At 39.4% G+C, this 18,387-nt stretch overlaps 1 protein-coding gene across 5 annotated transcripts in view; it reads right to left on the minus strand.

Moving 5' to 3' along the window:
• Positions 1-18,387, minus strand: part of LOC134665092 (RNA-binding protein Musashi homolog Rbp6) — a 589,057-nt gene that overhangs the window by 29,186 nt on the left and 541,484 nt on the right. For all 5 annotated transcript variants that reach the window (XM_063521913.1, XM_063521911.1, XM_063521912.1 and 2 more), the window contains exon 8: positions 13,434-13,516. In XM_063521913.1, coding sequence (XP_063377983.1) covers positions 13,434-13,516 — 83 coding nt within the window. The remainder of the gene's footprint in view (positions 1-13,433; positions 13,517-18,387) is intronic.

Consider the following 18,387-nt stretch of genomic DNA (forward strand, 5'->3'; position numbering starts at 1 on the left):
ATAAGATTTCGTGTTTGTTTTCTTTTACTAAAATTTCTGTTTCCTTTGAAATTCTTGCGGCGGTCCTCGGGCAACCAGCCAAATAGACAACTTTTATAAAAGGATAAAATATTATGGCCATTCTTAAACGAATATGAATTGGTACACGTTGAAGTGACATTTGATAACTTCTGAGCATACATTCAAGTGAATAACTCTAGGTTGTCTTAATAAACTGAAATATGTGATTTTATATTTTATTCGTTGCCATCTAAAACGTTATAGTTCGAACTTTTAAGTCGACGCACTGATAAAAAGTCAAGGAGCAAGCGTCACATTCGGTGAGAGTAATGTGGTGCGGGCGAAGCGTACGGAACATACGTGAGATAAACGCAGTAGACGGGGGAGGTGCGGGGCAGAGGGGCACCGGGGAGGAGAGGGCGCTAGATAAGTTTATCAAGGAAACCTCTCGCCTTCGTATTGACAGAGCGCGTCGCAAGCGCGCCCTGATTGCCGCTAAACGGAAGCCCGAACGTGGGAACCGGGAACAGCCAGGTTTTTCCCAAATACTCGATAAAAATACTAAATATCGTCGATCATTTTGTAAGATGTTCAAGAAAACGCCTAATATTTGTATGGAATACTCCATACGAATTAGTACGTAACGTAGTTATTATTTAGATTTAATAATGTTTTAAGCGATGGGGAAACAAATAAGCATCTTCTTAAGTCTTAGCGTATACTTCTTTAAGCCTTAGCATATACTTCTTTTTAGTAATTGCGATACGGATGCTCTCTGTCGCTAAACTACAAAAATACTCTGTTTTGTTATAATAAAGGACTTATAACAAAAAAAGTACCTACTTTTTTTCCCGAAACTGCACGTAAGTACGTATTTAAGAGCCGCTGGAGAGTGGTGTAGCTACATTCAAAAATTGCAATTATTAGTATTAAACATGTGTGAGTGTCAGCCACTCTTTAATGCGCTCTTAAATACTTTTATAAGTTTCATTATTCTCTAGAAATCGACGAGTCATAGGGCTTGTAGATACATTTAAGCTACAGGCAAGGTTACGTAAGAGATGACTCACACATCTTGCGCTCAACAGGTCAAAGCACAGATAATGAAATAGTCAGCCGCACACCAGCTCTTTCCATATTTACCTAACCGTTGTCTGATAAAATAAGACAAGCGCGAGTCGTGAATTCAGCTCTCAACTATGGGCCCGATTCGAATTTTGAAATAGACATCTATTAGACATCTTTTAGACATCACCAAGATACGATAACGATATGTTTAAGATCTAACCTGTCAAATTTGACATTTGCGCGATTCTGGAGATACTCTTGAACGAACGAACGACCTAGAGATCCAATTCACATCTAATAAATATCTAACGTAAAAGTTGCGCGAATTGCGCTGCAAAAGAGAACTAGTTGATATCTAAACTATAACGTATCTAGAATGGATCTAGTACGTGTCGTCTCTTGTGAATATCTTGAAGTTCGAATACGGCAGTCTGTTTACGGAGTGGGGACGGGGGCCCGATGGGCTGTAATGCGAAATTCAAATCAGATATAAGCGATCGACGCTCGGCGCCGATAAGCGGTAACGTTACCTGCAATGCTCCGCTGATAGCCCTCCAGCCAGTCTTATATTGAAGACGTTTTATATGGAAAGGTTAAAAATAAATTTAAAATACGATAAGCAGATTTTACGCGCCCAGGTGACCGCGTGGTGAAATATATTAGATACGTATTTTTAAGCTTGTTTGGGTAAATGCATTCTAAATCTTTAGTCTTTTATTGGTAATAATATATTAGCAGTTTTAGAGGATAAAAGCCTAAAGGGGTCATCCATTAATTACGTCACACGAATTTCTAGGTTTTTTGACCCCTCCCCCCTCCTTGTCACGCTTGGCCACATTTGGCAAACCCCTCCCCCCTAGTGTGACGTCACATTTTTTCCACGAAATCGCCAAATCGAATTAAGTAAGTACCTAAGTATTATTAATATTTTATCAAAATATTTTTGACGATATAAATATTAGTAATTTTATAACCCAAAACTGATAAGGAAAAAAATTAAACGAATAAAAACGATTATCGTTTTAAAAACTTGTTATTTAAATGTGCAGCGAATAAAATAATTTAATTTAATTTTCGGTTACTGATTAAGTTAAAGTGACGTCACAAAGTTTGTGTCTCCTCCCTCCCCCGTGTCACAATATGTCACATTTTCCTGACCCCCTCCCTCCCCCTAAACGTGTGATGTAATTAATGGATGACCCCAAAGCGGGTAGGTGCAGTTTTATTGCGCAAGCTCTAATCGGTCACTAAAGTTATGATATAATGTCATCATCATCATCCCGCCTCGGCTTCGTAAGGGTTACACACAACCTTAACAGATTATAAATAAACCTTCCTCAAGAATCACTCTATTTATAGGTGAAAACCGCATGAAAACCAGTTCAAATTTGAATACAAAATTTAGATATTTTGTCTTATTTCGTTAATTAATACGAAATGTTTTAAATGAATCACCATGGTAACGAGAAAGTAGGTGTTGTGGCGTTAAACCGTGAGTATATAACTTCAGTTTCCTGTTTGCAACTAATAACACCTGAGGCTCGGCTATCCCTAACTTCTCCGCCGCTGGCCATGCAATGATTCATCATCATCATCTCAGCCATAAGACGTCCACTGCTGAACATAGGCCTCCCCCTTGGACCTCCATTCGTACCGGTTGGAAGCCACCCGCATCCAGTGTCTTCCGGCGGCTTTAACAAGGTCGTCCGTCCATCTTGTGGGTGGACGTCCTACGCTGCGTTTGCTAGTCCGTGGTCTCCACTCGAGCACTTTTCTACCCCATCGGCCATCTTCTCATGCTTCTCTGCAGAGAAGATGCAATGATTGCAATAGTTTTATTTCCTGTAAAATTATGTGGCTTTCTTATCATCATCTGACCTTTTATCATCATCATCAGCCTACTCTCGTCCACTGTTGGACATAGGCCTCTCCTATCAGGCCTTTACAGAAGATTTAAGTAGCATCTATGAATTATTATATCTAGCGACAGACAATAAAACACATGCGCGATGGGGTTCGCCTCGGTGCGGACCCTCAATGTACTTTTATTTGTACTTTTAGTATTCTTATACAATCTCAATAATGAATATCAGGTCATTCGAACGGCCTTGTAACCTAGTTTGGTAGTGACCCTGCTAACAAATCAGGAGATCCTTCGTTCGAATCCTGTAAGGGCATTTGTGTGCTTATCAGAAGTTATATGTATCTCGTCTCGTACCCACAAAACGAGAGACGGCGAAATGTCGCAACTGCGATTTTTACGGGGTTTATAAAGCATCAATATCTTGTGTTTTTATATTTTTCTACACAAATATCTTATAAATGGAGGTTTGTCATAAGATATTTGTGTGGAAAATTTTGTCGTCACTAAATAGCATAGCAATTTGGTTACAATTTATATTAAACTCAAGAATACTACATAAACTGGTTCGACAACTCTACTTTCTAGTTACCTATACGAATCGCCCAACGATAAATGTGGAAATTTCCAGCGGTTTAAAAACAAACTGAATAAAATCACTTCAATTATTCAACAATAGTCGGCAATCAGTTACGGCTTCAACATCACAAATTTAGCTCGTGTCACATTAATGTTGAATTTCAAATTACAGTGGCATACTTGCCTTGCGATTCGCCGTCATATAAATGTTAGTTAGGCATTAAATATGGAGGGTGGTGTAGAACGGGGCTTGCAACATTCTGAGCAAGTGTAGCACCCGCGGCTATTCTGAGACATCGATCGCAATCGATAGCAATCGCGAGCCGCGAAGCCCTCGGCCTGCCGCGGCTGCTTCGACGCTCACTGATTTATTTATTTTTACATTTTATTTGCACTTTTCGAGTTATGGAGCATGTAGTAACGTTATCATATTTTTTTTTACACAAATATTGTTGTTGTAATTTATTGGTATAAAATAAGTTAGGAATATGAACTTCGGATTGTTTAAATTAATTGTTCAGTATTTTGTATAAAACTTTTATAATTTTAATTAGTTAGTAAGTTAACAGTTAAGTGTTGAAATGCTTTGGTGTAAACTGTAATGTTACGTTACTTGTGTTTCCAATAAATAATAATAATAAAGCGTATGGGCCTTGTCAAGCTGCTGGCGGCACGCTAGTTGTATTTTATTTTTATATCCATATTGTTAAAAACCCTAACTTAAGAAAATAAATAAATAAAGCATAAAAGTATTTTTAAGGTTAGGTTATTTCACGCGAACGTATAACGTGATTATTTTTTTATTCTTTCGCACAGGAAAATGCATATTCCGAATAAGAAATTTAATCTGATTCGATATTCAGGTAAACTTCCAAATCCATTGAAAAAACAATTACAATGAAAGCATAAGTAACAACAAAAATATAACTGGTAACCACTCAACAGTATTAGCCGTTTGCAAGTGAACATGATTACCGCGGACTCGTTGCTTTACTAATCTTAAGAGGGTAGGTACTTGGATGAATGAGAGTGGGATAACATGATGCGGAATGACTATCCGACACTTTCACGCCGATTATTCGTTTCAAATGTATAAGTGATCAAATTTTGTGTAAGTATTAGCAGACTTTTATTGATGGGTATAAAAGTATTTCCATGTATTCTATTGAAATGCCTCGGGAATGAATTCCTCGACGAGATTCAAATAAAACTGCTCCGATTGGTTGCAGAACCTGCATTAGCAATAAAAGGTAGTCGTTGAATGCAGCAATGCTTAATTGATACATATTGGTGCAATATGGTTGGTGATTGAATTCAAATTACACTTATTTGTTTTCCTTTGGTGTGACTCTTGAAGTTATGTGTGGGTGACGTAAGATTTTAATGAATGTATTCCAGGAGCCCGCACTAAGGTGAAGTTTATGCCGTAGGTACCAACGTACATATCAGCTGCAGCAATTAGTTGGCAGTAATTAAGTAGGTTAGAGCAGGCGCCGCCGGCGTCAGCCGGTGCCGACTAGATTAAGGTCTGAAGCACGTGGTCTCACCGCTCGTAACTTGTTTTGCATGAATCTGTACGCGACTTTCATATGACTCCCGTAGGAGTCTCCGCTCAGCACCTCTAATGTAAATGAAATTGTGCGCAAGAAGCAAGAAACAAAGCAGGGCTTCTTGCCCGCTATTTATCGTCGCTCGCGTCTCCTAACTCCCACGTAATGGGAATGTGGAGACGCCGAGCGCAGTAATGAACCGGCCTGCCCTAACGTATGGCCTTTATTGATGACGCCCGCGCCCTCAACACTCCCGGTACTTTATTGTCTCACTACGCAGCGACACCGTTTCAATTACGCGCGGCTTCTTACAATACTTTATGGTGATTTAATAATTTGTCGCGAGCTCCCGTTCGAACCATTCAGTTAGGTACCTACTATGCTACTGTGTCATTTGGGTCTTAGAGCATTTACTAACTGGAGACGCCTTGGCTGTCATTTTCTGTACAAAGCAGTCTGCCGATTTTTGTGGGACGTCAAATGTATTGCTATTTCTACATGATTTGTACGTAGCGTAGAAATAGCCATGTCAATCCATACAAAAGTTTGCAGAATTGTGCAAAGTTTGCATAATCGGCAAGGGGCAAGCTCTCAAAGGCGACTCCGGTTATTAAATGCACAAACATTTGGGCATTAGTGCGTGATTGTTAAAAGTTCCAGCCGTGTCAGCCGTCCTTAACACCAGGGGTATGCAAGTGTAAGCGTATTGGATAGGTATGGCAGGTTCGTGTGCGCGATGCCGTGCACCACCTGTGATTAATTAATTTTCTTTCACGCTTCGAATTTAAGTCGCAATCGTTAACGGCAGGAAAGGCCTGTTGAGCCATAATTTACGTCTTCGCGTTCGACTGAAGTTGGTCGCGTCATTTGGAAATTGCGTGCCAGTTGCCTTATAACCATTAAATTTATATTGTACGTACATAGGAAATTAGGCAGTTGTTCAAATACTGACTGCCGTGAGATTAGAATCGAACTTGTAAATTTTCGTTAAAAAGCTTCGATTATATACAGATCAATAATGTAACCCTAACTTTCAATTAATCGATGTACTTTTTGGATTTAATTTAGGTAGGTACGTATTTTTGGATCAATTTATATCATAATTTTATTGTGCAGGATAAAACGGTTCTCGGATCTCATTAGCGGGAAGGTATTGCACACTGCTAATCCGACAGGGGATTCATGGTAACGTAACGCCTCTATTATTAATGATACAGATATGCTCTGGGACAATTCCCAGCCCAACTTTAACAAATGTATATATGAGTAACCAAATATTTTGCGGCCAAATATATTTGTAGACCAACGATACATTCGTACGCCTTTAAAAATTGGTAGGAGCATTACGTAATAGGTACTTTTCACTCATTAAAATTGCATGTTAGAATTGGTAAGTACGTACATTTAAAGATATTCTGTAATTACATAATAAGTAACTATGAAACTCGTTACTAAAATATATTTGAGTTGTGACGTTATCAGTGATCACTAGAATAACGTCAATGGATGTTATTCTCAAGGTAATCAAAAATAATATTCAGGTATAGGTATAACGGCTGCTCAAAAGTAGGTAACTTTTATAAAGAATGAAACTTTAAAAGCAGTTTTATAAACAAAAAAGCTAGCTAAGCCGTGGCAATAGTGAGTCTCAAAGAAAAGGGGACTGTCACAAAACTCTTAATACTTATATAGAAAGCGTAAAAATGGCCGAATCGATAAAGCTTAGAAGAAGCGAGCCGGGTCGTAGTAAAACGGAAAGTTTATGGTAATCACGGAGCAGAGGAACCCGTGATTGATTGTTCGACGGGCCACAATGGCGGGAGAGAGTGCTGAGTCGTGATAGACGTGTCTCTCCAACACGCATATCCAGCGGCCGGCCTAACAATGGAGCACTCAGAACAAGTTAAGCTTCATTTAAGTGAGTCTTTTAATCAAAAGTTAAGCTCGGATTGGCTAGTGACAACGGCCGTATCTCCATCTTAATTTAAAGGGTTAAAGGTCGTGAGGCGTAATCCTTATCGGGGGCTATCTGCGCCGCTTAGGTATGTAGGACATTCTTTAATGCGCAGTAACGACGAGGGTGCGCCCGGTCCCGCACCAGTTAAGACACTAAGAGAAATGGCGATCGAGGATCCCAAGATTTAAGTGGCAGTTTCAAATGTGCCTACTTTTAGTGTTATTTCCTAAACGGAAACCATTTGTTTGCCTCATGCTCGATCGGGGAGAAAAATATACGCAATACCCAAGATATTCCTCTAACGTTTACGCGAGGATGGCCTAAAGAAGAATGCATTTATGTGCCACGCAGAACTTCGGGTTGCTAATGAATATTGAGCTCCAAAAATATTAAAAATAGTAGATTTATATGTATCGTGTAAGGCGTTTCTGCCATAAAAAAAAACTTGCCTATGAATCATCGAGTCCTGTCACGTTGTTTTGGGAAACCATTAGTTAAACGTCCAATAAAACGCAACGCGTATAGCGAACGAAAAATAAAATTTAGGGAATTCTTTTATATCGCTAGAGTTATAAAAGTTTCTTATGCTCGCAAGTTTGAAGTTATAAAACTCGTTGAACGTTTGCAGCTAAAATAAAATAAAAAAAGCACGAAGGTAAAATATAATCAATTTAGCTGAAAACTGAAAAACAAATTCATGAACTCGCGAAGTGAAACATATCCGTCTGGCTCTGAAAGTGTCATCAGAAACAAACGAGCCTTTCCCCTAGTATTTATGTTTGGCGTCGAATGTTTACAAAGTTGATGCGATACTATTCCCGCAAAGGTGGAGTTGGCGTGTTTTCATTTGTACAGCAGCGCAGGTGCGACTTCATGAGGCACCTACATATGCATAAGGCGTGTCGACACTGCTTCTACCGTTGTTGCATTGATTGCTTATCGACTACGTACTCGCGCAATATGAGAACAAGAATTTTATGTCATATCGGGAAAGAGTTTAACATGCTGTTGTATAGGACTGAGGGTGGCTTACTAACCAATGTAACACGCGCTTAGTAATACCACAATAATTTCATAAAATACGCGTTTTTACTGCCGCAAGAAAGTCACGGTATCACCCTATCACTCTCGTGCGAGGAGGCGGTGCCGCTATTAGCTTAACGACCATTTTAATATAAGAGATGACATATTAAATTTACGAGGGCAGCTACCCGTAACGCAAACCTCGCGTTGACGTGCCATGACCCCTCTGTCTCCTTTATTGCTGGAAATATAACTATTGGAAGTGTTTATGATACGCAAAAGTGATTGTTTGCATTCATACTATTTTCTGTATCTCCATGTATGTATGTGTCGGCGGCCGATCGTAAGATCAGGCATATCGTGTAATTCCTAGGCATATCGTGGAACGTGACAATCTTTGACTAGTTCCCTGAGTCGACGGAGCCCCGCTACGCGGAGCTCCTATTTCTGGGCAGTTTGCCCTTCGGGCATCTGAATCAACCTAACGAACCTATCCTGCCTATAACTAACTAACTATTTTGGCTCAGCGATCCAAAGAGAATCTTGGCCTCCGAAACGAGAGCGTGCCACCTGTCCCGATCCTGCGCAACTTCCTGCCAGTTACTGACGCGAAGCTGAAGCAGATCCGCCGCCACACTGTCTTCCCAGCGATACCTGGGCCGACCCACTGGACGGCTACCAGTCGGTCGTCCCAAGAACGCCTTCTTGACAGCCCGATCCTCTCCCATTCTGAGTAGGTGACCGAACCAGCGAAGTCTGTGCGCTTTCGTTTCGCCGATGATATTGGGTTCGGCCACTAACTCCTCGATCTCGGCATTTTTCCGGATCCTCCAGGTGCCGTCATCTCTCTGAATAGGTCCCAGGATCTTGCGAAAAACTTTTCTCTCTGCTACCAGGAGCTGACCTTCTTCTTTTAGTGTTAGGGACCAGGCCTCACAGCCATACATTAGGATAGGCCGTATAACGGTTTTATATATCCGTAACTTTGTATGTTTGCTGAGAAGCCTGGACACCAACACCTTGTGGAGGGCTGCACTGCACCGCAGGGCGTTTTGGATGCGTATGTTGATCTCCTCCTCTCTGGTGTTTGTGTCGGTAACAGTGCATCCCAGGTACCGAAACTTCTCAACTCCACGGTAGACGGTACCCCCAACATGAAGACTATCACGCTGGATGCGTGTATTCTTGTAACGTTTCATGTGGAGGTATTCAGTTTTTGCCTGGTTGATCCTGAGACCTAAACTAGAGGCCTCTCGTTCCAGGACACTAGCTGCCTCCGCTACCTGTTCACGGCTCTCCCCTAATAAAGCCAGGTCATCTGCGTACCCCACCACCTTGTGCCTGCCGTTCAGCTCTACCCCTATGTCCAACACTAAAACTAAAAATCCTGCCTATATATTGGTTTAATGTGACTATCGTCAAAACATTACACAGGAACATTACGATCTGCCTGATCTTACGATCGGCCGCCGACATATGCATCACATCCATTATAATTACTATAGCTCATACTTTACTTGAGAAATACTTTGTCAAAATAAATTATTTCATTAACAATTTTATCCAACGCTCAAATTAAATACATAAAAACACAAATACAGAATATCTTTTGTTAAATTCAGGAACACATTTCTGTTAGTGTTATTTTAGCAAACATTGTCGACATACACAAAATACTTTGTTACTTAGCAACTTTCTACATTTTATTGGAAGACGAATCGGTTTTAAAAACACCTTTGTACTATAAATATTAAACTGTTACAATTCACTTGATAAAGTATTTTTGATCATTGATAGCATAGCATTATTGATGAAAGGAAGTATTCATCTCAAATTACAATGATTGAAAGTATTACCCGTAACATTTACATAACACAACAGAACAACACAAATAAAAAATTACATAGGGGTAATCTTAGATAATGTGACCTAAATAATAGTTTCTCACTAAGTCCATTAAGGCTTAAGTTGTCTACATACATGGTGTATGGATTATATCGCCATACTATCGGCCTAAACCTACTTAAAATATATCTCATCACATAAATACTTAATTGCCCTTAGGTCGCTATTGTCCGTGTTAGGCGACGATGTCTTCAATTTCAAATTTCAATAAAATTTCACTTATTTATTCGTTTAATTTACATTTTATACGTCATTATACAATTACAGATACTTAACATATATATGTATAATAAACCGATTTTCTTGGATAGCTGTTGGTAACCCCATTAGAAACTGGACGTAGTCGCGTAACACGGTTCGTTTTGTCCGGTGACAAAAACGGACGTATATTTAGGTAGTTGCAGTTGTGGCCAACTATAGGAACACGTCATAGGAGAAATAGCTAAGGGTGGATTAAATCATAATGTCCCATCCCATTGATTGCGCCTTGCTTTCGAAGTCTGTATGCAATGTTAGGCGAAACATTATTCGATTAATTTCCGCTGTGGCTGCGTGTGTAGGTACATTACGCGTCGCAAAAGAGCCCGATTCATGCACACCTCACGTTTCGCGGAAGCGAACCGTAATTGCTCTAAAACGCCGCCCATTTGTTTGATGTCTTTGTTCCTTGTTTGCACCACTAAGGGTACATCAGGCGGTACTGTACTCTTACGAATTCAGACCCGCGAGTTTCTACACCCATTATGGCGGAGACAATGGGTGACACAAAAAACAAGCATTAATAATCAGGAATATGCATCGGCTGGGGGCGGGTGCTGAGGAGACTTTACAGCGACAGTGAAAGATGATCCCGGTGAAAACTTTTAGTGACAATGAAGGTGGGGGTCTGAATTGCGGGTACGTTTTAATGAGTGTTCGCGGATTTTCCTCGTGAAGAGTGAAAATGTGTGGTATTGTTAACAGCTAATGCTTCTTTACACTCTCCTGTTTATGAGTACCTGTCCCGAGTTTTGTGTTTAAAAAAATATTCATTGTACATTCGAATTCGCCTGTATGGCATTATTGCGTCTAATTCGTTATTTCGCGATACGTTTGTTCGGAACGCCCTCTATGTCGTGTTTTATTCTCTAAGTACCTAGCTCAGGCTTTTATCAATAGACGACGGGAGTTCTTAGATGCAAAACCCCATAGTCACATTTATCCCGGTCGACCTTACTTTGAATTTAAACTATCTGAGTCTCGTTAATTGAAATCTTACATATAATATATGTAACTGAACGAAAAGCAATTACTTATACCTGTTAATGGTTAGGTCATACTGAACAACTTTTACTATGGGACCAACACTGAAAACACGGAAAAAAAAATGGATGTTTCATACATTTTGCTGGTCTGATGTTGAAATTTCCTATGGGACAGTCAATTTTTTTTCGCGATTTCGGGGTTGGTCCCGTAGTAAAAATAGCTTAGTATGACCTAAACATTAACGGGTTTGAGTAATTGATTTTCGTTCAGTTACATACTGTATATGATTCATCGTCCTATCTCAGGCTTATGCCGAAAATTTACTATATAATAGTGGACAACGGTTGCGTGTTGTCACAAGTTAATCGAGGGCGAGGTTTACTGCGTCACATGATTGTAATGGTGTTGTAAAGGGTGAAAGTAATGTATTGCGGACGGCTGTAGCCGACAAAGTACAAGTAAACAGTACGCAAAAGGTTTGCCTAAAGTGCGGACGTGTTGTTTCGTAGAGAGAGAGATAAATTGATTAAACCAAGGATTTTGGATTTAATTGAACTATTGATTTGAATTTGCAAGTTTCTAATTCTTTGTAAATAAATACTACAACATAAATAATTAAATATAAGGTAAAAGTACCAGTGCTCGACACGCTAGTGCCCAATAGATGACGCCCTTCTGTCAAATTTATTGATAATGACTTAAGATTGAAAGTGGCATCTACTGGGACACTGTCGGGCACTCGGACCTTACTTAATATCGAAAGTGAAATCTCCTCTTTCATTCAAATACAGTCCACCAACACTTTCTATCTTTTTTAGTAATCGTCACCTAGGCGTTGAGAATACTGGTCATACTATGAATAGAAAAACCTTGTTGGAATCAAAGCCTTTTAGAAAACTTGTTTTAACTATAATGGGTTTATACTGTAACAAAACTGTAGTGAGTACAATAATACTACTACTAATATCACAGAATAAATAATAGTACTAGGTACAGAAGACTCACTCTCTAACAAAACGCGTCTGTCACGATCAGCACAGATATGGCCGCTAGGTGGCGACAGCGCCACGCGCGGCTTATGGCAAACCCCAAAATTGGGGTCGAACGGATGGACTTTTAGCTACCTGTAGCAAAGCGACGAAATCGCGGAGTGAGACACGCCTGCTAATATAAAGAAAACGTATTTAGTTGTGGTGACATCTCGAATACACGCGCCGCGCCCCTCTCCGGGAAAAATCTAAACACAGTAAAAGCTGAGTTTACTGGTGTTTTATTGGCTCCGTTTGGAACAGCGCCAGCGCACTCCTTCGCTCCTAATTGATATCTGACCGACAATGTTAACAGTGGGATTGACTTGCGCTGCGCAGATGATTGCATGTTTGTGTTACGATTCTCGAATTTAAACAAAATGTTCATGATCGTTGAAAATATGTAAAGAAAAAAATGTGACCTTGAGTTTGATAGCTGTACTGGATGGTCAGGTACCATATATTTTATGGTAAAGTAAGGAGCCTAAGCTCGCAAGCAGAAATATATCTAATTATGAGCGTGAATAGAGATAGGAACAGAGCGGCTACTGCGAAAATCAAAATTCGCAAATTGCGGGGATCTTTCTCTTTTACTCCAATGAAGGCGTAATTAGAGTGACAGAGAAAAATCCCCGCAATTTGTGAACTTCGATTTTCGCTGTTATAGCCCTGGCGTAATGTACGAAATTCTTCGCGCTTCACTAAGCGCACTCCCTTACTATGTAAGGACACTTCCTTACTTTAACCAAATTATCAGACACCAAGTTATGACAACGGCCGGCCTAGCCAAGGTGACAATCGCTATCGTTACGACAACGAGACGCTTTGTGTCTCTCTATCACTCTTCCATATTAGTGCGACAGTGACGGTTGCGTTACGATTGCCACGGAGCGTTAAGGGTAACATTCCATTTCTAACTGCAGCTGCACTACTGGTACTAAACGCGTCGCTGTTACTGTCAATTTCCATATAATAGTAAAATAAACAGTAATGCAGCTGCGGTTGGAAATGGACTGTCACCTTAAGCGATTGGCATGTTGGCCACGCGGCCAGTTTAGGTAAATATTGCACGAAGATTTCTGTACATCTCTACATTACACATCTTAATCACATTCATTTTAAAGTAAATATTTATGTTAAAACTCTGTAGACGCAATTTTACATACATGTTATTTAACATAATTCATCAAGTTGTAATTACGTAATGAAACACTTACCATTTTGTTGTTGATTTCGTGAAAATGTATTTCGCACACTTTATCTACTATGTCTTCACTTTGAAACGTGACGAAACCGAAACCTGAAACAAAACAATAAAATGTTAGAAATAGGTAAGTATTATAAACTTTTACAGCAGTTATTGCGAGATACGTTCCAACTGCGAACACAAACTATTCGTACTAGTAGTAGGTAAGTTTGCGCTTCGAACATTTCACGATTCGACAAGTCTCGCTATTACCGGCTAATACCCCGGAAAATAAGTTATAAAACTTAGAGTTACCTGTGAGCACCGACAATATTTAAGTTAAAATTGTCTTATCTCTCGGATCGTTTTAATTAAGTAAAGGAAATTTGTGTCGGACTAGTTTCAAAGAAGCGCGTCAGTCAGTTTTCGACAACAGCTATCGGGCGGAATAGCGCGGCGCGTGGCGCGGGCAGGCACGGCCGCGTTCGTAGGTACTACCGATTTCATAAAACATAAACTCACCAACTAGGGTAAGACCACCAGTGAATGAACACTTAAGCAATTATCCAAGTTTGAAAAATCATTGCTCAGCATACATTAATAATTGGTATAATTAACTGCAATTTAATCAATCCTCATTTAATAAATAAGAAAGTAATTTCTGCGATTTTTAATTACTTTCATAGTTTTTGAGTTATACCAGAATTTACCAAAAACTACCCAAAAACCTAATGAATGAACATAAAAACTAGTGAATGAACACCGAAAAACCCAGTGAATGAACATTATTTAACTCTTTTAATTAGCACAATAAAATCATTTTTATCACAAACACCGTTTCCGGCTCTATTTTAATAGGTATAGCGATAGCGTTTATATCTTTTTATTCCTCCATATTGACTTCAAATCGATTAGAATGTGATAAAATGATGGTTATTCACCAATAACATAGAAACCCGTTACATATTAAAAGGAAAAAATAAAATCAACCATTAAAACAAGAACTAACGTGCATAATTTGATGAAAAGGGGTCATGCTCACCAAATAATGCTTAAAATAATAAACTTGTCACGGCATTGTTCGTGGTTACACTGTTCATACATAGAATTAGTAGAAATCCAATAAATGAACAAGCCAAATTTTGTATTGTTCATACATAGGCATGACAAATCTAGTAAATGGACTATAGAAATTTGGTTTGTTCCAATACTGGCTAAATGAATCGGAATCGTTTTCTATGCAGAATCACAAAAAATAAGCTCAATACGATTTGGTTTACATATACATTTGGGAAAAAAGTTAAATCTACGCGACACCAGTAAATGAACACACTGTTCATTTACTGGTTTCAGAACATTTGATGAGCCAGTAATGGAACTATAAAAAATAAAGACTTAATCGCATAATATGCCGACAAAGTGTACATAAATAGAAGGTTCAACTCATAATCTAATCAAATAACTAAACTTTGTACTGGTAAAGATTAAATAAGCACTTCATATGTTGCTCCAAACGTACACTGTTCTTATCTGGGATCTAATATTTCCATACAAAACTTCAAATCCAGAAACACGTAAACTTCAAATCCAGAAACACGTAAACTTCAAACGCCAGTCACATCCTAACTGGTCGAAAATAAATTTATTACGGGTTGTCATTGCATAGGAAATAGAATTGTTAATAAGAAAAAAAATATGACAAGTGGAAGAAATTACTACATTTCTTATTTTAGACAAAAAACGTGATTTTGTTCATTCACTGGGGGGTGTTCATTCACTGGAGGGTTTACCCTACTTATGACGACAAACTATACAATATTCCTTCCTTTAAACGTTCCCAGATTCGCTGAGCCGCAGCGCTGAACAACTTCGGCGATACGTTCCGCATTCGACGCATAAGATCGCTCAAGTTCACCCCCTTATGGGATTCATGAATTACAAATTGCGATTTCGAGTTTCGCACTCGACATCCGAATTGCTTTCCGATATTTACTCTATACTCTTAGATAACTTACTTCAGAGATTGAAATGTGTTACAGGAATAGGTCAACACGACACGGAATGCCTAAATCACGTAATCACCTGACACGGGCAAGTTTCCGCTTAAAGTGGCAAACAAAACACGATGATGAACCGGCGTGTTTCGGTCAGTTAACGATGAAGACACACACACGCAGACGTGACGTGACGCCTCCACTACGACAAATAGCATTAGCGAGCCGCTCGACAAACAGGAGGTGGCGCCGCGATTATGCTGACACGTAGGTACCGAGGGCGCGACTCCCCTGTCTCGCGCAAAAACTTTCTAGTTCGTCCCATGTCCACGTGTTGATATGGGCACGTGTGAAGTTGCCCGCACTACACATGATGCGGGATCAGCGTCTCACTGCATCAGGACGGAAAAAGTAATTTCGAAACGGAGTCACATTCTATAAACAAACCATGAACCGTTGTTTTGAGCCACGCCAATACCCGTCAAATACTATCTTTCGAGAAGGGAAATATGACAATTTGATAGTCGATAATTCGGGTTTGTTAATATTAAGCCCATCACCTTTCACGATTGTTCTGCCCTAAACAAACAGCGCGAGCTCTGTGATCGGCGAAACTAGGACGCATTTGGTATTTCGCGCGCGAACGGGTTTTACGATGGAATTGAGGCAAAGATAATAAGAGCCCGATTCGGATTTTGAAATAGATAACTACTAGATATCTTTTAGACATCACCAAGATACGATAACGATGTTTAAGATCTAACCTGTCAAATTTGACATTTGTGCGATTCTGGAGATAGGTACTCTTGAACGATTTCCACAGGATATGACTTAGAGATCCAATTCACATCTAATAGATATCTTACTCTATCTAACGTAAAAGTGACATTGGTTGCCCGAATTGCGCTGCAAAAGAGAACTAGTTGATATCTAAACTATAAAGTATCTAGAATGGATCTAGTACGTGTATCGTCTCTTGTGAATATCTTGAAGTTCGAATACGGCAGTAACACCCTGAAAGGCAAATATGGGTTCCCGACGAGTTTCATAGATAATGGTGTTATTTTTAATCCATCGTGCATATAAATGCATCAGAAATAGTTCTGTACAAACTTTTTACTGGCAACTTTTTCGCAGTTCTTGATAGCTTTTTGATATTATTCATATGAATTAATGAAAAATGAAAAGAGTTGGTAGAATCGGCAAGCATAGAATCGCGGGGCGCTACGATGCCCTTATTTATGCGGGTCCGCAAACCGAATAAAGTAAGCAACAACGGTCCGTCTGAACTTATCTGCGGGCCAATGGCTAAGCAAATATGAAATAGGACCTCCGAATCAAACTATAAATGAAGTTCCTCTAAGTACGCGAGTTAAATTCGTCAATGTCAGTGACCGCATAAAAAGTTTTGGGTTTCGTTTTGCTTTTGTGTGGCCGCTCTAGATAAATGGGCCGTTTTCAAGAAATTCGTCCGCGTCACTTCTGGTAACAATGGGGAAGATAAATATCACTGCGTAAGAAAAGCTTCCTGTAAACATAATTATTTGAACTTGTAATTGTAGCCGTGAATCGCTAATGAAAGTTCTCGAGCGGCGTCGCTCCAGGAATTAACTTTATTTTTTCCGGCTTCAATTAGACTACCTTTATTTTTTAGGAGGAATACTTTAATTAAATCCTGAAGCTTACAGGTGATTTGCGAGCAGTGCTTTGGACGTTCGGTGAAATAAATTGAGTTTGCATCACTGATCGAGATGTTCCTACTTATATTAATAGCGGGCTCGCACCTGTGCGGGTGGTATTTCCTATTTTAATATGTAAGAAGTGGGGTGGTTGTAAGGCGAAGATTATGAAAGTGTCTTCCGATATCGGGTATCTCGACACATCTGTCGGGCGGCACGTGGTGCTGACAGTGGGCGGGCCGCCCGCCCCGCGCCCTCGCCCCCTATCGGGGCCACAGGCAGTATAATCTGCCCCGGCACTGTATGAAACACCGGCCGGTGGCGTTTATGGCGCTATAATAACCGTATAAAGTGCGACTTATTGTAGGCGTCGATAACGGACGTTATATACAACCTTAGGCCTCTTGTTCGTGCCCTCTGCGCTGACGTTTTCGTCGTCGAAACTTTGTATTTTTTATGGTACCTTACCTTTCTACAATACCTTACTAATACAGTTATGAAAGTTCGAAGGTTAAGCAACAAACATTTGGTCCTAATATTTCAGGTTATATTTTGTGGTTATTACCATTGTAACTATGGGGCAAATGCAACTATAAAAATAAAATGAGTCTAAAGCTAAAAGCCACTTCTATTCATGGCATACTTTTGCCAGTCATAAAATATAGGTATAGTTCATCTATGGTATAAGTGGCTCTAGCTCTATAGGTAGCATATGTCTCATAGTGCTTTGCTGTATGGTGTATTAAAATTTAAGAGTGAATTGGAAATCTATACGGGAAATATTATTTTGCTGCCTACACGCAGACTATGCAAAGTGATCAAAGTAAACTAGAGCGCAAAAAAACATACACTTGTTCAAACAGCTGCCAAATCGAAGGCTAAAATACAAACTTGAACTACCCGCGCCTAAATTACAAAAATATAGGAAAAGCCCTCTTTATGCAGCAGCTAAATGCTACAATCATATTCCGGACTTTATAAAGGCAGAAGAAAGAGAGACAACATATACAAAAAGATTGAAATGGTTCCTTGCGAGAAAAGTATATTATTCTATTAATGATTTCTTTGCAGTTAGCTTTAATATGTAATTTATTAGTTTTATTTATATAATTTAATAATTTAATAGGATGCTACTTATTGTGCTGTATTGCATGACATATGTAAATATTATAAATCTTAGTTTAAGGAAATGTTTGTCATACCCTTTTAGGGTCCATGAGGTACTTACTTGTATAAATGTTGTAACATCTCTTGTTGTAACCATGGCGCAATAAATGATTGATTGATTGATTGATTGACAAGTCATTGAGGA

The sequence above is a fragment of the Cydia fagiglandana genome, chromosome 6 (genome assembly GCF_963556715.1).
Source record: "Cydia fagiglandana chromosome 6, ilCydFagi1.1, whole genome shotgun sequence".
Lineage (NCBI taxonomy): Eukaryota > Metazoa > Arthropoda > Insecta > Lepidoptera > Tortricidae > Cydia > Cydia fagiglandana.